At 44.0% G+C, this 26,525-nt stretch overlaps 2 protein-coding genes across 7 annotated transcripts in view; one reads left to right on the top strand and one right to left on the bottom strand.

Moving 5' to 3' along the window:
* TMEM19 (transmembrane protein 19) overlaps positions 1 to 24,837 on the bottom strand; it is a 32,803-nt gene extending 7,966 nt beyond the window's left edge. The window contains exons 1-2 of one of the 5 annotated variants that reach the window (XM_035128389.2): positions 24,593 to 24,837; positions 18,231 to 18,296 (exon numbers count right to left, since the gene is read on the bottom strand). Coding sequence is in view for 1 of the 5 variants with exons in the window: in XM_060279668.1 (XP_060135651.1) it covers positions 3,146 to 3,208 (63 nt within the window). In the remaining 4 variants the exon portion in view is untranslated. Of the gene's footprint in view, positions 1 to 3,068; positions 5,070 to 18,230; positions 18,566 to 22,012; positions 22,190 to 24,592 lie in introns of those variants that run through there. The other 4 variants (XM_035128388.2, XM_035128387.2, XM_060279668.1 and 1 more) reach the window with 4 other exon arrangements.
* The window catches only part of ZFC3H1 (zinc finger C3H1-type containing), a 34,858-nt gene continuing 31,043 nt past the window's right edge, over positions 22,711 to 26,525 (top strand). For both annotated transcript variants that reach the window (XM_035128385.2, XM_035128384.2), the window contains exon 1: positions 22,711 to 23,450. In XM_035128385.2, the coding sequence (XP_034984276.2) occupies positions 22,859 to 23,450 (592 nt within the window). In that variant the 5' untranslated portion in view covers positions 22,711 to 22,858. The remainder of the gene's footprint in view (positions 23,451 to 26,525) is intronic.

The raw sequence follows: 26,525 nt of genomic DNA, 5'->3' as shown, positions 1-26,525 counted from the left end.
CATAGTAGAGGCTCCAACAGCTGCTCAATAATCGTATGGAGAGTTGCAGCATGATCAGGCAGCAGTATGCCCAACAACTTAAACTCCATTTTTCCTCTTCTGTGCAAAGCTCCTAGAAATGCAATCAAATGCCAATAACATGCTATTTTGTATCCAGATACAGTAATGGATTAGGACAGGCACTCCAAACTGCGGCCCTCCAGATGTTTAGGCCTACAACTCCCATGATCCCTAGCTAACAGGACCAGTGGTCAGGGAAGACGGGAATTGTAGTCCAAAACATCTGGAGGGCCAAAGTTTGGGGATGCCTGGATTAGGAGATGAGGTAGAGCTTTAAGATAGAGGATAGGCAATGGCCTGTTTCTCTTCTTTTTAAAAAACAGTGCTTCATCACTGAATGCACAACAGTGTTGCACAGTAGATGAAAAAGTATTAATGAAAAGTTTGCAAGATTGACATGGTAGATATGAGAACACTGTGTTGTGAATACTCTCACATAAAATATCCAAACAGGTGTCCATGGGGCTTGTACACACCAGTCAACACGGGAATCACAATGCCTGCACTTTCATTATCTGGAGGATGTTCCATTTTTGGAAAATGCAAAGCATATGACGCCCATTGTAGGAAAAATTCACAGTATCATTAGAACAGAGCATACTTGCAAGAGAAGTTGTATAGAGTGAACACACTCATGCATTGGCACTAAAAATGGGTAAAGTGGGCCATATAAGTTCACTCGTCTTCAGCCCTCATATGGAGTTTAGCCCTTTCCGCTGCATTCTTCTTAGGTTGGTAGTCTAGCAACCTATCCTCTCATGCTCTAGTAGCACATCCCAAACATCCAAATATTTTGGAATCAGAGTATCGCTACATTTGATTGGTTTATTTGCTCTGTTTGCACACTACAACAGTCCAAGGGAATGGAGGGCTAGAGCACTTATTCAAGGAGGGGTGCTGGACTGCCTTTCCAAAGAACAAGCTGAAGGAGACACTGTTCCTTATATAACGTCCACAGGCATTAGAAGGAACAGGATCAGAAAGTTAATACCTTTATAACATAATACAGACCGTTGTAACTAGGACTGGAATGCCTAATCAATTAATTGCTTAGAATGTGCCCCTGAATTGTGATCATGCCTCTTTCTTACCCGGATGGACAATTCTCTATCACATGGCTGGAATGTACATATGGCCAAAGGCCCTTCTAGTCCAGTATCATGTTCTCATGGTAGTAAACCAAGTCTCCTTGGGAAGGAAGACCACAAGCACTATCTCCGCTTGTGATTCCCAGCATCTGGTATTCAGAGGCAAATTGCCTCTAGCAGCAAATGTAGAACATAGCCTTATTCCCATAATCCAGAGCAGGAGAACCTTTTTCAGAATGGAGGGCTAGAACCTTAACTCCCCCACTGCCAGCCAACCACCTGTCCATCACCTGGTGTCACCATGACATCAGGTGACCCATTCCCCCTTTGCAGCTCACCTTGACTGCAAAACACATTGCAAAGGAAAAGCCCAGCTGATGCTAGCAGGGCTTGAACTCACTACCAATCAGTTGATCAATGCTGACTTTGATCTACTTTCAGCAGGGATTGGCTCCCCTCAGGAACTACAACTGGCAGCTGGGGAACCAATCCCAGTGAGGCTTACATTTGAAAGGCATTGTATACAAGCTCCGCCTGCCAAGGAATAATCAGCATATTTTAAAGCTACTGGTTGTTCCTCAGCAACCGTGTCTTAATTTGCTTCATGCCCTAATATCTTGTATGATGGTAGGTGTTGCATGGATTAGGGAAATAACATTATGGGCCATATTAGAACCCCTGTTGGGCCAACAGTGCCCCATCACTGCCACTGCCCCTTTGTATGCTGAGAACCATTAACAGCTAGCGGTTTCAAACCACAAATCTAGTGTCACTTTAATCATATTATTGTAGCATAAACATGGAGTATACTCCACACTTTGTGTTGATTTATTTCATTGATTTGCATCCCACCTTTTGGGGTACAAATCCTTCCAAGGGATCTCACAATTAAAATTAAAATGCATTATATTAAAATCACAATAAAGAAGTATCAAACACATAACAATTCAGAAACACTGGCCCCGTGGGACAGTATGTGGTTCCTAGCCCTATACAGGTGTGGGGGTGGGGGAGAAACTACCTGGAGGAGCCTGAGGTGACCTCCTTTACCTGTCTCTCTTGTCTTCTGGCTCTGGAGCCAGTGTGGTGTAGCGAGAGGCAATGTGGTGTAGTGGTTAGAGTGCAAGAATAAGACCTGGGAGTCCACAGTTCAAATCTCCAAATCAGCCATGAAACTCACAGGGTGACATTGGGCCAGTCACTCATACAGGGTTGTTGTGAGGACAAGCAGGGCTTTTTTTTTTCCAGCTGGAGCTCAACTCCAGCACCTGTCAGGTAGGCCCCATTGCCATTCTCAGAGAACAAGGGAGAAATTCAAGGTGAATTCTGACACTCTTTTTCTAGAAAAATAGCACTGAGGAAAAATGTAGGCCCCTTGAGTTCCTTGGAGAAAAAGGTGGGAATCACAGAATGGTAGAGTGGGAGGATACCCCCAAAAGCAATCTAGTCGAACCCTTGGAGGAAAGGTTGTGATATAAAGGTAGTGAAATAAATAATAGCCCACCTACTCTTGTGTGACAACTACCATAAAAAGGTGGTGCGGCTATGTATTTATTAGTGCTTTTATACCCCGCCTTTCTCCATCCTGGAACCCAAGGCTGCTTACATGGGAGGCTCCCTGGTGGTCTCCCCTCCAAGCACAGTTGTCAAGGTTCGTGTTTTCAGACCACCGGCCAGGACTCAGCAAACCCCTAAGACTTTGAGGCCGTGCAAGGCAAGCGCTTTCAGCCCGTCTACTCTACACGCATTACAAACAAGGAAGGGGCGAGGAGGACCTCAACCTCGGCTGGCGAAGCATCCCGTTCTCCCTTGCGCGAAACCCGGACACGAAATGGCGAGCCGGGCACCTCGGAGAGGAGCATCGGGAGCTTCTAAGCCTTGTGCCCGGACAGGGGTGCTCCTCCGGGGCTTTCTACGCACCTCAGCACCGGCGCCGGGGCCTGCCCTTCCTCCTGCTGACCGCGCTGGGGGTGTGGGAACCGCCGCATCTTCCTCACCCGCGCGCTGCCAAGACGCAGAACAGCAGCAGCAGTGGCGGCCGCAGCGCTTGGAAGTCCCATGGCCGCCTCAGAACAGCGCCCCCCGCCCCGCGCAAAGGACGCTTTGTGGCTTGAAACCAGTGACCGTAGACTAAAAACTTATAGACTCACACACGTTTAAAATGTTCCGGGTTGGCACTGGAATGGCTTTCTCTACCCGCCGCTCTCAGAAAGCAGTGGGCAAATCCAGGAGCGAGTTTAGCTTTGTGCTTAGCTGTATTCTTACAGAAACCATTCCTGCTGCACCCACTTACTTTGGAATGAGCCCCATTTTTAAGTCAGTGGGACTTCCTTCCGAGTGGATCCGCCTAGGATTAATGCATAGTTTGGGGCGGGGTGGTGGGATGCGACGAGCTCGCGGAAGCTCGAGGCCTCTGCGCACAAAACTCCGATTTGAGCTGGGAAGGATTAAGCGGGCATGTCTTTGCTGTGTACGCATTTGGAAATCCAAACTAGCCTCGGTCCTGCTTTCAACCAGAAATATTACCGGTGGACTAAATTCCAGCCTGGTCGTAAGGCACTAACCCTCTCTACTTTGCCGCATCGGGATAGTTAGTATGCGAGCGGCAGTTTTTCCCCAGGAGGAATGGGGGGGATATCGAAAGGAACCAGGAAGTAATATCTCTAGGCAAAAAAACCCCTAAAATTGTCACTCTAAGTTTTTTCTATCTCTTTGTCCTCAAGCTCGCCACTTGTATTTCTTATCTATGTATCCTTTAGCTCGCTTATCTCTATCTTTCTATCTCCAAGGCCTCTAGCGCGATTAGTTGTTTTTTAGCGCGCACGCGCAACTGCTTGATGGTTGAAGGCGAACCTCCCTTTTGCTGCCCCGAGACCCGGGGCGTGGAGGCAACCGCGAGAAGCTTTTGCGTTGGCGACTGAGCTTTGCTTTTTCCTGCCCTTGCTACAGGGCACGAGTAATTACACGTTCTTCCTCCCTCCCCCCGCCCGTGCTTTGAACTCCTGCAGAACAGCTGCTTCTTGCCCACCTCAGCCGTTTCACCAATGGACGTTTCCAGATGAGCTGCTTATTGAGCGTTCAACCCGATTTCTTCACAAGGAGAGAGTAGACGACGTTGGCTGTTGGAGCTTTTTGCTTGTTAGCGAAGAGGCTAGAGGACGTGCTGTCAACACAAGCATTGTCCTGCACTTTCCACTGCATTTTCTCATCGATTTCCTTATCCAAAAATGGACAAATTTGAGGGGAAGCATGGTTGCTGTGCAAGAGCTCAGAGTTGGCTTTAATTGTGCACGCTGAATTTGCCAGAATATGATTGATTCACACCTCAAAATACCAATACAGTCATACCTTGGTATTCAAACAGGAGGTGCTCCAGAAGTCCGTTCGACTTCCAAAATGTTTGGAAACCAAGGCACAGCTTCCTATTGCACAGGCACACCAGAAACAATAGCGGAAGCCACATCAGATGTTCGGCTTCCAAAAACATTTCAAAAACTGGAAAACTCACTTCCCGGTTTCGATCGTTCGGGAGCCAAAACGTACAAGTACCAAGGTGTTTGACAACCAAGGTGTGACTGTAGTCTGGAAGCGTCAGGAGACATGTTGCAGAACACAGCTGCAGAAAAGGCCCTGAGACATCAGTTTTATTACCTAGTAGTTCTGTGATGCTTTCCCCGTACCATTGAATTGTTGCCATCCTGAGGGGCGCTCTTGCACTACAGCACAACAGTAGCAGGACAAAACAAACAAACTGCAACATTTGTAGTATAAAAAGTTGCAAGATTCTGCAGGAGGTTACAGGACTTGAACTGATTGAGAACAAAGTAGTATGTCCACCCTGAAACCTTTGTGGGTGCTACAGGTAATTGAAAGCAGGATTGCATATAACTGCCCCATAACATCATGAGCACAAATAATCATGAAAGCACACTGAAAAAAGACACAGAAGGACCTGCAGATGACACCTGGAATTAGTCCCCACCCCCCACCAAACAAAAAAAAAATCCCCGCTTCCTCCACAAGCAGAAATCAAATTTATTTCATGCTCTCACTTTCTTACAGCCCTGCCCTATTAGTCCTCTGTCTGCTTAGGCTCCACTGAAATCAATGAGACTCTCCCAAGCAATTGTGTGGTAAAGGACTGCTCCCTCCCTTAAATATCCCTTAAATATGAAAAAGCTTTGTATGTCTTAATTTGTATTTCGGAATATTTAGATTACTGTATCTGTGTGATCTAACATAATGTGCAAGATCATGTATTATATCTAAGAAAATTGACAATCCTGTACAGTACTTATTTACCAGTGAGTAACTCAATGTGACTCAACAGTGCCTACCTTTGAACTTACACTTTTGTTAAAAGAATTAGTATGTCTACTCAGAGGTAAGTTTCTTTGTGTTTCATGGGGTTACTCCCAGGTAAGTGAGTACATGATAGCAGCTTATGGTTTACGGAGAAAAAGAAGGTTTGTGTGCTCTGTAACAGCGGTATAACAGGCAGAAATTCAACCGGTTAAGTATTTGCTATTATGGCAAATATTAGGAAAGTTTCACCATGGCTGTACACTTTATAATTTTGTATTATGCTGCTTCCCCCATGGCATCTATTTTGTGACTGGTGCCCCCAGCACTCTCCCAAAATTCAAAATATGCCTTATAACTGTGCACTCTTTCATGTCTGTGGCAATAATGGTGTCATGGGTTTTTTTGGGGGGGGGTGGCTAAAGCCTAGAAATTCATAAATGGTAGGATTTTGATTATTTGGGATATGAAGGGAGAAATACTGCAGAGGAATTCCTGAGCTAACCTATCCAAAGGACTTGGTCATTAAGAAACAATATAGGGCCATTGAGGGTCATTGGCAATGCAAGAGCATCTCTTGAGGTGTGAACAGAGGCTGGGGATTTGGAAAGTTGCCAGGGTAACTGGGTGTGAGGTGACAAGTGTGCTGGGATGGGATTTTCCTTTGAGCCCCTCTGGTGAAATAAAATAAAATAAGAAAAGGAGAAGGGTCAAGGTGTGAATGAGGGATAAATGGTATGGTATGCAGATGAGAGGCAAGGCCTTCATTTGTACTATGATTTTTCCCTCTTGGTACAGAATATAAGACTTCCAATTATAATAGCGGAGGATAAGAGGAAGGCATTTTGAATGTGAATTTATTCTTTTTATGAATTGCTGCTTAAAGCTAAGTTTATACGGCTGTCAAAGTTATCTCCCCTGGACTCCCCATGATTTGGAGTGTTGAATATTTATTTGTACTGCACTCTGCTATTGTGCACTCTATATTTTATTGTGCTCTGTGGAAATTATTGTAGAAGCAATGTTTTATTTATTTAACAACATTTGCATATTGCTTACTTGATAAGAAAACCTATAATGTTTTTATTTATTTTTGCCGTGATAGTTATTGAACTGAATTATATTGCAGTTATGAAACAAATGGCTTTGAAACGTTGCAGTTATATTATGCACTATTTGTATTGGTAGTGTTACTAATTATTGAGTTAGTATTTATATTTGAATTATTGTATTGATGGATGTTGAGTGGTTGCCTTGAAATAGTTATTGGATTTGTTTGAAATACTACTTTAGAGCAATATTTCAACTATTTATATAGTGCTTGATACCATAGTCTCTAAGCAATATCAACAAGGCTACAAAAAAACACCCCTCCATTACAATTACCATGAAGTCATAAAGCTTATTTAAAATGTTGGATGAAATGTTTAAAGTCTTCATCAAGCATCAGTAGTTCAGTAGGGAAGGTCCCCGCCTGATCTCAGTCAGGAGGAAGTTTCACAGAATTGGGCCCACAAAACTGAATGCACAGTTCCTGGTGGATTCAAGCCGTGTGACTGAGCCCTGGGGAACCACTAACATAAGCTCCCCATAATACCCCAATGATGGGACAGGGATAGAAGCATAAAGTGGTCCTTATGGGATCTTGGGCCAAAATTACATAAATTAATACACGCACCTTGAAGTTGCATATTGGTAGCCAGTACAAGTTTTTAAGTATGGGAGTTATGTGCTCAGGTTGTTTGTCCTCCTCAGCACTCTAGTCAAGGTATTTTTAACCAACTGGTGCTTCCAGGCAAGTCCTAAGTGTAGCATCACATAGAGCAAATTGTGTGCCACTGCTTTAGATAGGACACACTTTTTACTTTAGCTATGATGTGCTTTCATTTGTTGTAAAATGCAGCAACACTGAGTGTGACTGTATTGCAAAAAAGCAGGATAGAAATAAATAAACTGATTGACTCGACAAATGCTAGAAATAAACCCCACTCATCATTTAATTTATGCTGAGCCTCAGAAAAAGCTGTATTATATGTAGGAAGGAATCACGACTTCAGCAGAAAACTGAAAATAAAGAAAACCACGAGTGTGGGACTGATATCTCCAAATATCCTTTCTGGGAATGGAGAACATGGTTTAGCACCAAGAGCAGAGGCTCCATATGATGGCAGATTATGCCAGTCTGTCAACCTCAGCAAGAATATGACAAAATAGTATATTACAGTGTCAGCAAAGCAGCCAATAAAAAGTGTATTTCAGAGAGGTATACATGAATTGCAGAACAGAAAATTACTAGGGAGTGTACTTTAATCATCGGGATGAGGTGTGGTTTAAAGACTTCAAGATGGGGTAGGAGACGAGGTTCTGCTTTTCCAAAGCATTTTTATAATTTCCAGGTAAGCCTACATCCTTGACACGCCGCTTACAAAATACGCAGGTAAGCTTAGCTCTCAAGACTGCAGCTTAAGTCTTCATAACCATTTTTTATTAATACTGTACAGTGCTATTGTTTTTGCTTTTGCTGCTTTTATTTGTCTGTCCTTTTAAATAGCAATTAATCTACTGGCTTATTTTGTGTGTCATTTATCAGTTATTAAGCTGTTTACTTTAACCGTTTTAGAGAATTTGCAAGCCAACCTGAAAGTCATTGCGGTGGAAATGTGGAATTAAAACCTTAAGCAAAAGAAAATATTAAATAGTAAGCATGTCATCTCTTGTATTCTGAACATCATCTAACTTTTTAAGGCATTCAGAAATTAATATCTATAAATATTACACTATTTTTCAACATATATCCTGGAACTCCCATTGATTTTGCATGAACTTTCAGAAGATGTGGTTAAGATCCCTAACCTTGATGAAGTCCTCAGAAATCACAGCAAACTAAATTTTATGCAAATAGTTTTAATCAACCAAGGCACTTTACATTACAAGTAGCATCATGCTACTTTAAACAGACATGGCTTCCCCCAAAGAATCCTGGGGGCTGTAGTTTGTTAAGCGCGCTGAGGGTTGTCAAACGACTGCTGTGCCCATCACAGAGCTACAATTTTCAGAATAGTTTAAATACCAATCCTTCTTCCAAGGGAACTCTGAGACTTGAGGGGAATAGTACACTAAATACATATACTAACGGGGCTAAGTCACATACCCAAAATAGACCCACTGAAATCAGTGGAATTAAGTATGTATAACATTGGATATAACTCAAACTGACTGTGAGTTAGTGGTGGGATGTCTACTCTCGTGAAATGCCTTCACATTGCTTTGAACACAGGTGTAGGAGTGCATTCCTGTGCACATTTGTCAGGCCGGAAGCCCCACTGAAGTCTGCAAGACTTCTATCTAAATAAATAGCAATGCTCAATGGAGCTTCAGCCTTTCAAAAGGCATGCACTGGAGCAGATTAAGCACTATGATTAGTACCATTAAGAAAGCACACTTCTGATTATAATACTCTCCCCATTCTGTTCCCCACTCCTTGCTCACTTTCCCAATTGGATAACAAGGGAGAATGCACCCTGCTACTCATGCTAGTCCTTACACTCAACTGAAGACCATTGCACTCTGTTTTCATGTTTAATAAAAACCTGCAAAGCCCCACCAGCTCTTGCCTTTCAGTTCTTTCAGTACAGGGAGATCATGTAGGGATATTTTAGAAATGTCAGTGTGGTGTAGTAGTTAAGAGTGGTAGACTTGTAATCTGGTGAACCCGGTTCGCGTCCCCACTCCTCCACATGCAGTGGCTGGGTGACCTTGGGCTAGACACACTTTGAAGTCTCTCAGCCCCACTCACTTCACTCTTCTATTTATTTATTACACTTTACCCTGCCCTTCTTTCGGGGAGTTCAGGGTGTGGACTATGCATGGTCCTCCACACTCCCATGATTCAACCTCCCAGGATTGTTGTGAAGATTAGTTAAACTGAGAGAAAGTTTAGATAGGAGGGAGGAATTTGAAGTCTAGTTCTCTTGGTCTTTGTATGACATCCTCACCACAGTTTTTCCTATTTTAATGTAGGAAAAAGAAGCAAGTGTTTCCAAGTATAGGAAAATAGAGAGGCTTCATTATCAGGCTATTGAAAATAGTCTGCCCTATTACTCTTTAGCCCTACTATTTGATCTTTGTATTAAGGATGGAATTTTTTTTGAGCTGAATAAATTATTTTTTATTATATAAGCGAAATTTTTTTTTTGTTTTTTATTATACTGTACTCTCAGCCTGCATTTCACCCAATGATCCCAGGATAGGTTACAAAAATGTCGCAATTAAAGCAATAGTAATTTACATTAAAAAGATAAAACAAAATAGCAAAACCAGTGACAAAATAACAGGACAGCAGTGCACAGGAACGCAGGAGAAGGGAATACATCAATTCAGCAAAAGGTCTGGATAAGGAAACACATATTGCCCAATCATTGAAAAGCTTACACAAGATGCATCTCAGGGGAGAGGTAATTCCACAACCTGATTGTTTGCATTACATGCTAGGATTTACCGCTTTATCGCATTTGTGATCTTAAACACATTCCCTCAAAAAAAGGGGGGAAACAAAAATCCTCAAAATCAATGGGACTTACAAGAAACACATTCAGAATGGAAAGTGTAGTATTTTAAAATAGTTTCTTGATGAGCCCCTTAAAAAGATAGGTGTTGTTCAGAACACATGTGATTACAGGCCCTTCCCAAAGTTTGGAATGTTGACCTGAAATATTCTGAATTAACACAACTCCATAAAACAGAGAGCAAGCTTCAAAAAACCTAGGCTCTGTTAAAATATGCTGATGAAAGAAAGCCAGTTAAAGCTTACTAAGAAGTATCCTATGTGTAATACAATTAATATTTTCCCACATTATTTTTGTCTGCCACGCAAAAGAGGTTTACAGTCCAATTCTATGTGCATACTGACGATACTGTACTCTGAAAAAAGGCACACGAAATTCAGTGGAACTTGCTCCTAACTGTACATGAGACTGTAACCGCTTCCAGTTTCATTTAAAAGCACAGGTGCAAATAGGAAGAGAGTCTAGCTACTTTAAAATACTTCAGGAATACAGTATTGGGTTAAAATGCTGTAACTGGATACAAAATATCTTGCTTCGGCCAGGAAGCTTTTTTATTTTTAAAACAATTTGGCTTTCATGACTACCTTTCATATGTTTCTTGATATTAGAATGTTATGGTTCAATCCCCCCGCTCCCTGGCAGAATTACTTCCACACTTGTAGAATTACCATTTCTGAAATAACATCTTTGGATTTTATTACTTCATTGTCTTTTCAAGACTGGGAAGTCAGTGGCTGTCAGTATCTTAACCACCAGCCTATGTCTGAGTGTCTTTAATATAAATCAGTCACTATGTTTGTTTAAGCAGTAGAGTGAGAAATATTATATGGAAGAATGGATTTAAGAACAGAGCTACAAAGCTGACAAGGATTCCTCCAAATTAACCTGAGCGAGATAAGGGAAATCTGGATTGCTTTGTAGGCATCCTCTGTTAAAGGGATTTATTGTGCATATAAACTTCTATTTAATAAAAGAGCTCACTTATTCATAAAACTGTCCCGCTCTTGTAAAACTGATTAATCCTTATAGCACATCATGCTTATACTGAACCATTAAAATTAATTGGGGGAGGGTGCATTTATATCAGTTGGGTATTGTATGAATTCCATAGACTAGTAATATTGATGGCAGTTCTAATGGTATTTAAGGGAACAATGCCTAAAAAAATTATGTACTTGGTCAAACTAAATGAGACCCGTCCCATCCAGTTGTTATTTGCTCCACAAAGGGAAAGGTGGCTGTTATTGATTAATAAAAAGATAAAAAGTGAGAGATCCTGGTCATCATCTAACATAATGTGTTTTCCTTATTACATTTTGAAGTCTTTTAGTGAGCTCCCATAGACTATCTGCTTCTGATCATGCTTCCATATTGTTATCTGATTCTAATCAGGTTTACTTAGAAGAAGCCCTAAAATATTTAACTCAGGTGTTGTTCTATTCATGTACCATTCATTCTCTATAAAAATGTGGGCCTAGTGCAGGCATCCCCAAACTGCGGCCCTCCAGATGTTTTGGACTACAATTCCCATCTTCCCCGACCATTGGTCCTGTTAGCTAGGGATCATGGGACTTGTAGGCCAAAACATCTGGAGGGCCGCAGTTTGGGGATGCCTGGCCTAGTGGGTTAAACCACAGAGCCTAGGGCTTGCTGATCAGAAGGTCGGCGGTTCAAATCCCTGCGGCGGGGTGAGCTCCCGTTGCTCAGTCCCAGCTCCTGCCAACCTCGCAGTTCGAAATCATGCAAAAAGTGCAAGTAGATAAATACCGTAGGTGGGAAGGTAAACAGCTTTCCGTGCACTGCTCTGGTTCGCCAGAAGCGGCTTAGTCATGCTGGCCACATGACCCAGAAGTTGTACACTGGCTCCCGCGGCCTATAGAGCAAGATGAGCGCCACAACCCCAGAGTCGTCCACGACTGGACCTAATGGTCAGGGGTCCCTTTACCTTTACCATTTTAGAGCTTAGATATTTAATAGCAGCCATTTTTGCACTTTATGCACTTTTAAAATATTTAATATAAACTACATCAAACAATTTGCCACATTACCGTACAGGGCAGAGATATGCCGTGCATACTAATGAACCGCTAAGTACAAATGGTGACTCACTGCTTTCCACCCAAAGTCAGCAAGATAGAAACACATGATTGAGCATCAAGTGACTAAGATTTGAACAGATGGGGGGGGGGGGGTTGAAGGTCCATTCAAGAATATATTAAGAAGAGATGTATTGCTGGTTTAGAATGTAATTCTGTACTGTCGTGGACTGGCTGGCTGTTGGATACAGAGCAGTGGTGGGAGGCACCAGCTGGGAAACACCAAGGGGAGGAAGGCTCAGAGCCTGGGGATTGGTGGTGGGACAATGATGAGTGGTCAGAGGGAGAAGGAGCTGACTGGGAGGAGGAGGTGTCAGCTGCAGGAGAGGTGACAGGGTTTAGTGAACATAAAGAGGCTGTGCCAGAGTGCAGTTCAGACTTTGAGGCTGAAGCAGAGGCTGGAGTGGGGATCAAGAGGCTCCTGAAGAATCCAGGGAGTCTCCGCCCCCTGGGTTCCAAGAATGCACAGAGAAATGAAAAGAACAGAAAAGAGCTTAGTTGTGGCACACAGTTTGACAATGCCTGGGGAAAACTCTGGAGAGGAGGAGCCTTAGAGAGGGGTGGGAAGACGGGACCTTCAGACCTCACAACAGCTTCACTGGGGCAAGACCAAGGAAGATTAACTTCACTGGCCTCGGGTGCTTTGTTTATGCTGATCTACACCTGACTCAAGTCCTGACATGTACACATTTGCATTGGAGTAAGTTCAATTGAACTCAGTTTGGACTTGTTTTCAAGTAGACATGCATAAGATTGCACTGTTAAGATTGTTCTAGTTTTTTGAATATCACATTATTCTGTTTTGCTCTAGGTTTTATAGTGGTTGCTTCATCTGGTGGTTTAACATCATACATCACTGTGGGCAGCTACGCTGTCACTAATTACGGTACTCTGATGCTTCTTGCTTTTCCTGGATGGAGGATAGGGAAGTTGTGTCAGGCTGTGAACAGTGGCAGAGCATGTTCTCATGGTGCCTGGGACAGGTGAAGGAGGGTGAAAGAGCCTACTTTGCCTGACCAGCCGGAGTGCTCGGGGAGAGCAGAATGAGAAATGTGCAACAGCTATGCGCCCTTCAATCCCAGTATTGAAAGGTGCATGGTGTGGAGGGCAAACGGAACTGTGGCTCGCTTCAGTGGTAAGAGCTGGCCTGGCGCAGTGGGCTCCATTTGCCCTCCGTGTCCCACCATGTAAATACTCGTCGCAAAGCCACTCGGGGAGGACGAGTGAGGAGAACACAACAGCCACACACCCTTCAATCCAGCCTTGGCACGGCTGGGATCCTTCTCTCGCCGCCCTCCCCAAGCAGCTTTGCAAGGCTGGGATCTGATCAGATCCACCCACACAAACACATGCAGGGCTGGGTTGGGGAAGGTGGCATGAGCAGCATGTCCCCCGCCCAAAATGTGTCCGGGGCAATTGCCCCGGCTGCACCCCCCTAGCTACATGCCTGGCTGTCTACACACCATACCTTTAAAGCATATTCAAAGCATAGCCCCACCAAAAATCCTGGGAACTGTAGTTTGTTAAGGGTGCTGGGAATTGTGGTTCTGAGGGCAACCATAGTTCTCAATATTATTCGGGGTGCATTTAAAGGCATGGTTGTACACAGCCTCAGTGGGAAAAAACCTCATGTATCAAGGTAAAATTCTCAGTTGTTGGTCTTCACTTTGGGGCCTCTGGCTGCACCTATGACTGGCATTGGAAAGTTGTCTCTCAGAAGGTGCTGCTTGAGCTGAACATGGTCCCCTGCCCCTGCTCTGCAGGTTTTGTTTTGGACAAAGCCTAGTAATAATAATAATAATAATAATAATAATAATAATAATAATAATAATAATTAATACCCCGCTCATCTGGCTGGGTTTCCCCAGCCACTCTGGGCGGCTTCCAACCGAATACAGTATTAAAAACAATACAGCATCAAACATTAAAAACTTCCCTAAACAGGGCGGCCTTCAGTTGTCTTTTAAAAGTAAAATAGTTGCTTATTGCCTTGACATCTGCTGGGAGGGCGTTCCACAGGACGGGTGCCACTACCGAGAAGGCCCTCTGCCTGGTTCCCTGTAACCTCACTTCTCGCAGTGAGGGAACTGCCAGAAGGCTCTCGGCGCTGGACCTCAGTGTCCGGGCTGTACGATGGGGGTGGAGACGCTCCTTCAGGTATACAGCCTTTGTTACTGGTGCTTGTAAGTGGTGGTGTAAGCATACAGGACAAAATGGGGATTGTATTGGTGTGCTGCCAATCTGGCTGCCTAACTTATATCAGGTTGGATGTAGGGGACTTCAGCTTCCCATGGCAGCTTTGGCTCAGGGTTTCATGGCCTTCCTAAGTGCCACGTGGCTGTCCCAGCAAGTTTTAAGCACTTCAAATGTGGCAAGGTACACACTTTGACTGGGATGTTTTCTTTTTTTGCCCTCAGGGAAGTTGATGGTGATCTGAGAGTGGAGTATATGTCAATGGTTCATTTGCCAAACGTCATCGTATTTGTGTGCAAGTTTTACTCTTGAAATGAAATTCTCAGCAGTCTTATTTTGAAATAATAGCTCTTTTAAGGCACTGGAGGGGGTGAGAGACCGTGGGCTTTCAGATATTCCTGAGACACAACTCCCATAATTCCTGACCACTTCTGGTTGGTGATGATGGGAGCTGGTGTCCAGTAATATCACAGGCTCCCTACCCCAGTGCTAAGGCCAGAACCACAGAAAGCAAGCATGTTGCTTGTATAACTTCATCTGCAACAACACTGAAAGGTTTTTGTGCGACAGTGTCAAAGTACTATTGCAGCCCATTTGGTATGAAAAGTGGGCCACTGTGACCTATACATTCACGATCATTTAAATATATGAGGTTAATATCCTCCCATGTATATAAATCAAATGGAAAATCTCCCTTGACTGGATTCAAGTCACTAGAAGTATATTACAGTATATTTGAAATTGAGTATCTCTTCCTTTACCTTTACCTTTTATCTCTTCCAATAAGCATTCCACAGCAAAAGGCATCCTAGCATTGTTTTTGAAACTCTTACCAGGGATAAGCTTTTAGTAGATTAGCTCTGATCTTCCTTTGAAGGAGATTTGAGCATGCTAATTGGGATGCATAATGCAACACTCTTTTCAATTGGCTCTGAATATGATCTAATGACATTATTATCCAGAGAGACATCTCCCTAAATTGCACACGGAAATGATTTGCTGTCCTGAGCACATAAGTGCACATTTTATTGATAACAACTGCTTTACGAAAGCAGCTTTAGGTAGGGGTGCCAACTTGAATAAAAAAAATGTTGGGGGGGGGCAGGTAAATCCTGCCCTGCCTAATTGATCAGAATATGTGCTGGATGCACACACTACTTGAATGGCAATGCCTATCAGCTTTTATTGGGGGGGGGGAGGTAAAGGGACCTTGGTTCCTAGGAGTTGGCTCCCAATCTGTCTCCTTCCCTTTTGCCTAAAGTTTAGAGTTAGGGTTAGCTTCTAACCACAGTGATTTATTTTTGCATGTCACTCCAATTCAAGTGATTTGGGGGAGGGATTAAAAACCATGTGTGCCTTTCACAAAGATCTATGCCTTCCCTTATGGATGTCAATGGGGAAATGTTTCTCGTAGGGAAAAGCTGTTTCCCCAAAAATTGATAGTGGGGAATATAAGCCCATACCCATCTATAGCTCTTGAGGTGAGAGGGTAATTTGGGGGGGGGGTGATCTTTCCCCCACCTCAGCCTTTCGTGGGAATCCATGTTATTTTCTTCTCCACTGCCCCACATGCCTATACAGTGGAACCTCGGTTTATGAACACCTCGGTTTATGAATTTTCGGTTTATGAACGCCGCGGACCCATCTGGAACGGATTAATTCACTTTCCATTACTTTCAATGGGAAAGTTCGCTTCAGTTTATGAACGCTTCAGTTTATGAACAGACTTCCGGAACCAATTACACCCATGTTTCAGTTTATGAACGCTTCAGTTTAAGTACTTTGCGGACCCGTCTGGAACGGATTAATCCACTTTCCATTACTTTCAATGGAAAAGTTCGCTTCAGTTTATGAACGGTTACTCTGCGGACCGTCTGGAACGGATTAATCCACTTTCCATTACTTTCAATGGGAAAGTTTGCTTCAGTTTATGAACGCCTCAGTTTATGAACAGACTTCCGGAACCAATTGTGTTCATAAACCGAGGTACCACTGTAGTACCAACCACAAAATGGTAAAATCTACCTTTGTAGGAGAACCCAGCTGCTACCATTCTGAATGTGGTAGGATTCATCCTTTTCTAAAGTAATCCCTTTCTGAATTGATTGTGCTACAGGCAAAGATGGATGGCTCTGCCATTTCAGTTCTCTCCTTTTTCCAACCTTAAAATTCAGTTGTCCACATTTCTGCAGCAATTTCTTATGAAATTCTCATGAAAATTCATCAACATGTTACTGTGAATTTCTCTCGATACATTTTTAATGCAATTTTGCCTAATAAAGACATTTTTGCAAAGCATTCTCCCTAATATAATGAGAGAATGCATTCTGCATGTTATTTTCACGGATATGTGCCTTTTTATGTACCCTCACCGAAATATATTCATTTTTGTAACACATTACTTGGCTGGACAACTGCATTACAAGTTTCAAAGGATGGCTGTGGTTTGGTTTATATATTGTTCTGGAAAGTGCAAATTTGATACGCACACCTTTAAATATGAAGTGAACTGAACTTCTCACACACCCCTAGCTACGAGCACACATATGACAAAAGCCTTCCAATTTGCTGTCAGACAGCTGGGAAGGAAACTTACTTTTCCTAACCCATACAATCAGCAATTTTTTAAAAAAGGAATAAATTAATTTTGATCAAACACAATACAGCTCATTTGAGTTGTTCTGAAAATATGCAAAGAGAGGAGAGGAAAAACACTTTTAAAACCAAGAAAAAACAAGGAGGAAACAAACAGTAACTGATCCAATGATGGAATAATGGGGCACCTTCGAGAAGCATTAGACGGTGTATACAATGAGGTTAGGGGCCACATGCAGCTCCTCAGCTGGTTGTCCACTAGTGCTTTATAGCAGGTGTGGGGAAACTTTCATGCTCTAGATGTTGCTGAACTACAACTCTCATCAACCAGCCAGCATGGCCAATGGCCAGGGATGATGGGAGTTGTAGATGATGTGGAGGTTCAAAGTTTCCTAAAACTTGCATTATACCTGCTGACTAGCAAGGTGAAGTGATCTGGTTCAGATGGGGCGCACAGAGAAAAGTAGAAACTGGTGTTTAAAAAATTCAGCAACACATTTAAATGCTGGTGGAGACATCTGAGCTGTGTTTTAGGCAGCAAAAGACCTTGGGACAGTGCAGCACTACCAGGGACTTCAACAGACAGTCAAACCTGGACCAAAACTCTATCCAAGAATGTTTCCAACATTCTAAGGCTGAGTAACCAAGCAGACCAGCCTTTGCCTACCAGATGCCCTCCAGAAGCTCTGGACTACAACTTCCATCATCCTTGACCATATTGACTGGTTCTGATGGGAGTTGCAGTCCAAATTTTTTGGAGGGCACTAGATTGGCAAAGGCTGAGGTAATCCAAGTGGCTTCCCAACAGCAACAACAAAAGCAAGTCTGACAAGCAGTGCTAGCCTAGAGACTTTCTCCCAACATACATGAACATCTGATCCCAAACCTGCCAGAGTTTTTAGGAAGCTTCCTAAATAGTCTGAGCAACCTACCAGGCTACAGTTGGTCTGCAAGCAACAGGCACAGATTAGGATTAAACAAACATCAAGGGAGTTAATCTGGTAATTGCTTCCCCCAGAAGGCTAGCAGCAACATTGTGTTGTCTTTCATTACTACTGCTGGACTTTGCAAAGGTTTCTGGGCACTGTAGTTTACAAAGGGATGCTAGGAATTGTAACTCTCTGAGAGGAACTACAGTGCCCAGAATTCACTGAGGGAAAGAATGTGCTCCCAATGTACTGTATAGCGTGTACACAGCTTGTGCTAGAAGGAATGTTTTCAAAGGATTCTACAGAATGTATTAAAATATTATACTTAAAAACAAAATATAATCAGCAAAAAATTAATAAGCCACTACACTGAAAGTGTGGGAATTAATCAGTATTCCTTACCTGTTCCAGAGAATGGATTCAGGGAGTAGAAGATGAAGGTAAAATTCAAAACCACAGGTTGAAATCCTGAGAAAATATCAAAAGTAGCACATTAACAAAGCAGCCACCAGCAGCATCTTGATGGAGTAGTGGGATAGGTTTTCCTGCTCATTCTTTTCACCCACAGAAAACTAGTTCCGCTCGCCTTGTTTCAGCTACTATGTGCCGCAGAACTTAAATTTTCTCACGACTCATTTTGTTGGAGGATGGGACAGCATTGGGAAATGCAAGAAAGTCAGGGCATGCTTAAGCCTCAGGCTTCACAGCAAAGCCCTGCCTGTGCAGGCATTCTCCTCCTCCAACCTCAGAGATCCACCCAGTGTCTTTTTATCAGCACTGAAATGCAGGAAGGTGCCAACCAATATCACAGTTCGCTTAATATTTCTTCCAAGGCAGATTCTACACATGCTTATTCAGAAGTAAGCACCACTGTGTTTAATGCAGGGCCAACCCACCCATGAGGCTAGATGAGGCAGTCACCACCTCAGGCGGCAGGCTGGGGGCAGCAGATCCAGGCCTTGAGGAGCATGTGGTTCACTGTCTCCTGTGCTTGTCACCCACCACAGCCTCCTCTTCCTCCATTCACCCCTCCGCCACTGCCTGCTCCCCTCCAGCCTCCCTTTTTCTCTCCTGCCTACTTCAGCATGCTGGAGCTTTCCTGGGTTGCCTTGGTGCAGACCCTCCGAGTGTCCCTATTTTCCAGGGACAGTCCCAGATTTACAGAAGCTGTCTCAGTTTCTGATTTGATCCCGGAATGTCCCGCTTTTCCTTAGGATGTCCCTATTTTCATCAGAGAAATGTTGGATGGTATGGAGCTATGCGACCCCTGAGCCAAGGAAATACAACCTTTAGAAGATATCTGTATAGGGATTTTTTTAAAAAAGTTTTTATATATGTTGGAAGCTGCCCAGAGGCTGCGACAACCCAGTCAGATGGGTGAGGTATAAATAAAAAAGATGATGATGATTATTATTATTACTATTATTATTATTATTGAATAGGATGTCCCTATTTTCATTGGAGAAATGTTGGAGGGTATACATTGACCACAGGTGGTAGCTACAGAGGGTGTGTATGTCATTTTCTGTTTTGCCTCAAACAGCAAAACATCCTGGGCCGGCCCTGGTTTCATGGGACTTAACTCTGTCCTAAGTACAGACATGCAGCATTAAACTAAAAAAGGGTTTTCCAGATACTGTATAAGCCCCAGTGAAGTGTACTAAGCAGGTTAGAACCACATACAGTATGTGATTTTCCTTAAAATTGTCCTTGCCACTGTACAGTATCTAAACACATCCAATTCAGGAGGCACACAGCAGCTTGCTACTTAATTGTTGCTATACTTCAATATTTCCTCTGAGCAAACACTTTCCTTTTCTCTATTACAGGGGTTCCCAAAATTTTTTTCTCGAGGACCCCTCATCGAGCCACTATTGTGACAAGGACCCCCATTAATTCCTAATCCTAAAATTAAAAAGTGAGAGCCAAATTAAGAGTCTTTTTATAAGAGTCCAGGGAGGAGGGAGGGGAATGGAGAAGACAGGGTACCTGCGCAGTAGCGCACAAATGAAGCCGACGCGCGCAAGGCATCTTGGGGAGGTGAGCGTTAGCAGAATGCGCGCGCTGCCTCTTTGCAAAACAGTAGTTTGTAAAGCGCCACCTAACAGCATACAGCAGAACTACTGCCTCATCTAATTCTAGTTTTGCGCTAGACTCTGCTCATCCAGGAAGCGGCCAAAACAAAAAATCTGTTATCATACGAAATATATTTAATATATTTTTTATTCCAATAGCATCTTGCGGACCCCTCTGGCATAGCTCGCGGACCCCTGGGGGTCCGCGGACCACCTGTTGGGAACCACTGCTCAATTAGATAATGCTGTAAAGCAGAAACTGATACTAACTGATAACAAAGGAAAAGAGAGCTAACATAAGATTTGGGTACATTTTAGACATCTCTGCTGCAGAGTGTCCAGTATGGGTATGACATTCTTACTGACATAGGATTGCTCTAGTAAAAAGTTCTTCTTTGTCTCATAAGCATTCTCCTAAAAACAAGGAGAAACTTGTTCCTCATGTTTTGCAAAATAAAGTAAATCATTAATCAGGTTCCCACAGTTCAATCAGTATCTAGAATGATATACCAAAAGGATACCAATTGTACATTTTAGGAGAAGAGCAAAAAGATTCTGCTGCAGGTTTCAGTTCTAAGAATTATTATTTTTATTTGTATATCCCAGGATAAAAAGGACAACTCTTATAAAATTAAATTACAAGCTCATAGGATGCATGTTTACTCCAAAGTAAGCCAGACTGTGTTCAGTGGAATGTACTCTTTCTGGAGCACGATCAGCATTGCAGTGTTTCCAAAACATTACTCTAGCTATCCAGTCACTAGAGACTGATGCTCACTGTCAACTTCAGGTTTCAGAGGGCAGTTTAGAAAGACATTATCCATGAGCCCCCTCCCTTGGTCAGTCTACCACTTTGTTGTATCAGATCCAGGGGGCTCTTGTTGAAGGGCCCCTTGCTGGGCTGTGAATCCTCAGCAGGTGCCTGACCTTGCTGACCCTTGATGCCAGCCCTGTTGCCACTGTACCTTTAAGTTGTCCAGTGAAGCATGAGACACTCAACCAGCCTCATCCTCCATCTCCTGTTCATTAGTACACTCAACTTAAACTCGACTGCTTCAAGTCCAGACCGTGTGCTCAGAAATATTTTTCTGTATTTTGTAACGCAATAATTTTCTACCTGTGTTCTTGCTGCTGCATGGAATAACGCATGAATCTGATATTTGGAGTTGTTAAGTAAAGCATTTAAACTTATTAGTGGTGTGTTCTGTTCTTTGAGAGAGGAGTAGAGAGGGGAAGCAAAAGGTCTAACAGCCTATATTCCTCATGCTTCACTGTGCTGCATGAGTTTGTGGTTTTAAACTCTGCTGGGGGCTCTCTCCTGTTTAGCCCACACTTTGGATCTAGGGATCCAGCCTGCTTATAATCTATCAAGGCAATGTGGGTAGGTAGTGATCCCCCTCCTGCTTCTACCAAAGTGAATGGAAGGCATTTTCCTTAGACCAGCATTATGGGCTGTGTAAATTCTGCCATTGCTGAGGGCACGGTTAAGACGTTCAAGGTCTGCTCCTCCCTGTCCTGCCAATGTCTCCACACTGTTTGGCTGCTACACTGGAGTTGTGTCAACATAGCAGTGTTGCATTGGTGTATCTGCACAGTTGTGTCAGCATACCTCATAGAGCAGTAGCATCAAAGAGCTTCTGCCCTGTAAGCCACTTAGCCGAGTGACTGAAGCATACAGTATTTGCTAAAGTGCCACAAAACTCTTGTGTGTGTATTTAGAAAATGAGAAGTGGTATGAGCTACACTGAGGTCTTGTAGCTTGACAGCTGGCACCTTTTAATTATTCCAGATGACCTCATACGCCTCTTGAAAATAACAACTTCAGATTTTTTTCAGATGGGTGGCGTATAAATAATAAAGTATTATCACCATCATCATAGGTACCGTAGCTGCCTCACTGGAGAACGACAACCATTTCTCCAGAGTGTTTTATCCTAAACACAAAAAAATCTACTGGATTACACCAAAGCCTAAATAGCCTGGAATCCCATTTCCCGCAGTGGGGAGCCGGATGTTTATGGGATGCCCCACCATCAAGCGATGAGGGCAACAACAGCTCTCACCTAGTGTTCTTTCTATTATTTAATTATTATGATTAAGTTTGATTACCTGGCCTTCAGCAGCAGTTCCCAGGGCAGGCTGTAACCATTTAATTTTTTTCAAAATAAAAAAAACAAGAGTTAAGTAACAGTAGGGTGGATCCCGAAAGAAACAGTGTCAAAGGTCAGGGAAAGGAGGCGCGTCTTCAGCATTCTCCGAAAGCGGGGCAAATGAAAGGGGCCTCGGATCTTCGAGGCAGCCTAGAGCCATCTTTGCCTCGTTCCCTATCGATAACCTCACCCTCCGTGAATCTGATACCACATCTCACGGCAGCGGATTCGCTTGGGGCCTAGATTCACTCCAAACGTCGCGAGCGGAGTTTTGTGTCGACCCTGCTGCTGTGTCTGAATCTGCTGCGCCCCAAAGGAGTCGCCTCACTGAAACGGCCGCTCTGAGGGGATACAATTCCAGAACCGGCCCTTTCCCTTTAAACTTCTACTGTTAAAGCACCGTTATTTATCATTCTTCCTCCCCACGGACTGCTGTGTAGAACTTGCTGCTGAACAAGCAGGCGACCCTCACCGCGGCCCATGGCCAACGCACAACAGAGGACTACAACTCCCATCATGCCGTTCGACGTCCCCTTTGTGATGTTTTCGCTGCCCCTTCTTGGAGGAAAAAAAACCGTGGTGGTGGGGAGGGGGGCAGGAGCGAGCATAGCCGCAGTTGAGCTCTCGCGAGAGCAGGCGCCAGCAAACGGGGAAAGGGTGGTGTCGCGCGTACAAGTTTGGGGTCTGACTGGGCCGCGGCGGCACACGGCCAAGGAACCGAAAGTGAACGGCGCGCTTGCTAGCCGTGCACGTCAGCTCGAAGCCGCTCCCTGCCGCGTCGGTAAGCGGCCGAGCAAACCCCCTTATGGCGGCTCCTGCGCCTGAGGGGAAGGCGGCGGCCTCGAGCGACCTCTCTCCGCGAGAGGAAGGGGAACTGGAGGACGGGGAAATCAGCGACGACGACAACAACGACGGCGGGCCTCCGGAGCCCAGCAGCAGAGATGGCGGCGGAGGCACCACCACCAAGGGCCCTTACGCCAGGCGTAGGCCGCCTCCCGACCTGCGGAACAGCCTCCTCCTCTCCTCGTCTCGCCGCTTCCCCCACTTGCGCCACCAGCCTCCCCCTGAGCTCGGGCACCTCCATGGCCGAGGAGGAGGAGGAGGCGGAGGCGGCTACCGACTCAAGGAACCTTTCCGGCCGCACCCGCCGCCTCCGTCGTCTTCATGCTCGCGGCTGCCGCCCGGCTCGCACCAGGACTCCGGCCCCAGGCTCTCGTTCTGGGAGCGCAGCCACAACGCCCTGGACCGCTTTCGCTTCCGAGGAAGGCCTTACCGGGGCGGGGGCCGATGGGGCAGGAGCCGAGGAGGAAACCCCCCTGGAAGACCCCCCGGGGGAGGTGGGGGAGGGGGAGGGTACGGCGGGAACCAGGGCTGGAGGGAACCCTCTCCTCGGAAATGTATCCTTGCCATTAAGAAGAGGCAACTTGGCCTTTCTCTGTTGCGTCTCGCAGGAAATGGGGTGGGGTGGGGGTTGCCTGTCTTATAACGCGGGGTAGTTTGGCCCAAGGGTGGTCCTGGATTTGGACCGGCGGCCTGTTTTGTTTTCTCTGGTCTGGGTGGAGGCCGTAGTGACGACAGCAGAAAGGGCAAAGCCGAAATGAATGCTTGTGTGTGTGTGAGAGAGACAGAGAGAGAGACAGAGAGTGGTGTGAGATTTAAGGAGGTTCTGCAGAAGTGAAGTGTGTGGTCGAGACAGAAGATGTCATCTGGTATCTTGGGAGGAGCCTCATTGGCTTTCAGATGTGATGCCTGAAATACTTGAAACACTTAATGTGTTGATTTTACATTTAAGCAAGTTTGCTGGCCACACACCTGGCCTTTAGTTGTGTAACTGAAGATGGCGGGGAATATTCTAACCAAGGAATGCTTAAAATTTGTCCTCGACCAAGAATATGTTTTTAATTTTTGTCTTTCTGTTTTTAGGATGAGAAATGTAAATTTCCTTGAAATGTTGAAGGCATAGGGGGGATAGTTCCCCCTTTATTTTGCGGGTGAGGAACGGAAACAAGCAGTTCTTGCATCAGTTAGTATATAGTACTATGTACTAAAATGGTACCTTTAAAAAGTACTATTGAAATAAGTTATCATTTTCATTCAGTTTTTAAAGCATGTTTACTTATGAATAATGCCCAAAAGATTACATTCATTATGGCGGCCATCCTAGGAGTACGTCCCATTGAACTCCTAGGGCTTATTTTCGAAAAGATTACCAGTATGGTGTTCGTTGTGTAGCAGGGTGCCTGTGCTGTAGCTGTTTGAGAAGATAAGCGAAAGCGTTGGCCACAGGGGAAAGCCAGGTGAAAGGACAGAAAATGAAGGATATTTAAATCAGGCTGCCCAATAACATTCTCAAGCTGTCTGGCAGTTTAAATACTATCAGAGAACAGCATGCTGTCTAAAATTTTCTGGTGGAGAGAATTTAAAGCCAGATGCCAAGAAGAAAATAAAACCCACAAAAATAATTAGTACAATCACATTTTGTTTGTAAAGGCACGGGGGAAATAGAAGTTTATTTACCTGGTGCCAGAAGTTTATTTACCTGGTGCCATAAAGAAGATGCTAGGCCTGCATGAGTCTCTCTGGATAGAGTGTTCTTCAGTTCATGGTTGCTGCCTGTCTAAATGGAGGTGCCTGGAGCAGGACCTCTGAGAGGGATCTTTTGGTTAGCCATGTTAACAGGCTGCTGGGAAATGGAAGCCACCAACATCTGGAGGGCCACAAGTTTCCCATATCTGGTCTAATGTTTAAAAACAGCACTTTGAGCCCAGAAACTGACTGGGAGACAGTACAGCTGATAAAACAATAACATAATTAACACGATAACATATCCCAGTCAAAAGCCTTGCTGTCCTGTTTTGGACCAGCTGCAGTTTCCAAACCCTTTTCAATTGCAGTAATGTAAATGGGAGGTTACTAGAGCATGTGTAACTATTCCCAGGCTGTTTCCATCTAGGTATGGCTGCAGGTAACATAACAGCATAAGTTGATAAAAGGTTTTAGTATCTCCAGACAAGACCAAATGGAGGCAAGCGAAACTTACAAGCAGTGAATGTACTGTATGCTCTCGTCAGAGCTGCAGTTAGAGAGCAGAAATTGGAGATTATGTTTTTCATTAAATTTAAATGTATATTCAAAGACTCTGTTGCCTGAGTAGCAATTCCAACAGTGAATTGTCAGATATTCCAACAGTGATTAATATCTTGCACATTTATTATTTGAACAAGTAACTTTTAAAAACCGAATTTAAGTTAACTACTAGAGTCATACTCTTTTAGTAACACATTGTCCAGGGTGTGGTTCTTATCCAGTTTACTAGTTTCAGTTTTGCCCATGAAATGAAAGAATTAAAAAAACATATTTTGGGGGCATACAAAGCACTGTTTAGTTTGTTCTGTGTGAGCTGCATGTAGTAATTTCCTCTGTATCTCTGTGTCTTTATGGAATTATGTAAATAGAGAATAGGATAAAAGCTGAGGCTTCTCAATTGGTGCTGCTGTATATTTTTATTCATCTCCCAGTTTTATTCTTCTAAAGATGACATGAGTTGCTTTTGCTTCTCTTTGGTTGCATTCTATTTAGAAGCAGATAGCTTGCTTCAATGGACAAATTACGCTTGTGGTATGGTAGATAGAGAGGTGGAATTGGAATGTTGACACTTGGGTTAGAATCAGTGCTTAGTCCAGATCGTCCTGGATGGTGAGTTGCTGTCTTTTCAGCTTTGCCTTATCCTGCTAAGTGGTTGTGAGAATAAAACAGGACAACACAATGTATTCCTTCTTGTGATCACTGGTGGGGGAAAAAAACTTAGGAAAAGGAAAATTGGTTTTGCCTTACAGTCTCTGCATGTAACACTGTCACTACAAGCTGAGTTCAACATGTTGCAATGCAAGCCTATGACTGGCTCAGTGTGGAAGTCTGTTTTGGCTAGCTTTCCCCCCTTGACTGCTATGGGTTTTCTGTTAGATCAGCATTGCCCAACCTGGGGCTCTTGTTTTGGACTATAACTCCTATTAGCTCCTCACTGCATAGCTCGCTTAACACATGAGTAAGCTTCTGTTTTTGAAACACCATCGGATTCTGTTCCAACATATTTTAGGATGCTTTCCAATCAGAGGCAATTGTTCAAAAGAACAACTGTAATGAAGTACTGTGTAGGCAGCTAATTAAAACCCTGAAGCCCTAGTTCTTGGGGAATGAAGAAAGCACATAAAATGATACTGGCCACAGAATTGAGCTCCCACAGCAGGCATCCCCAAACTGCGGCCTTCCAGATGTTTTGGCCTGCAAATCCCATGATCCCTAGCTAACAGGACCAGTGGTCGGGGAAGATGGGAATTGTAGTCCAAAACACCTGGAGGGCCGAAGTTTGGGGATGCCTGTCCCAGAGTATATGGAGTTTCATTTAACAGAAACAACTTTCTGGTCTCTTACTGTTGTGAAGACATATTTGAGAGTGTAGGCAATGTCTAGTG

The sequence above is a fragment of the Zootoca vivipara genome, chromosome 10 (genome assembly GCF_963506605.1).
Source record: "Zootoca vivipara chromosome 10, rZooViv1.1, whole genome shotgun sequence".
Taxonomy (NCBI): Eukaryota; Metazoa; Chordata; class Lepidosauria; order Squamata; family Lacertidae; genus Zootoca; species Zootoca vivipara.
This window is presented reverse-complemented; position numbering and strand designations above follow the sequence as displayed.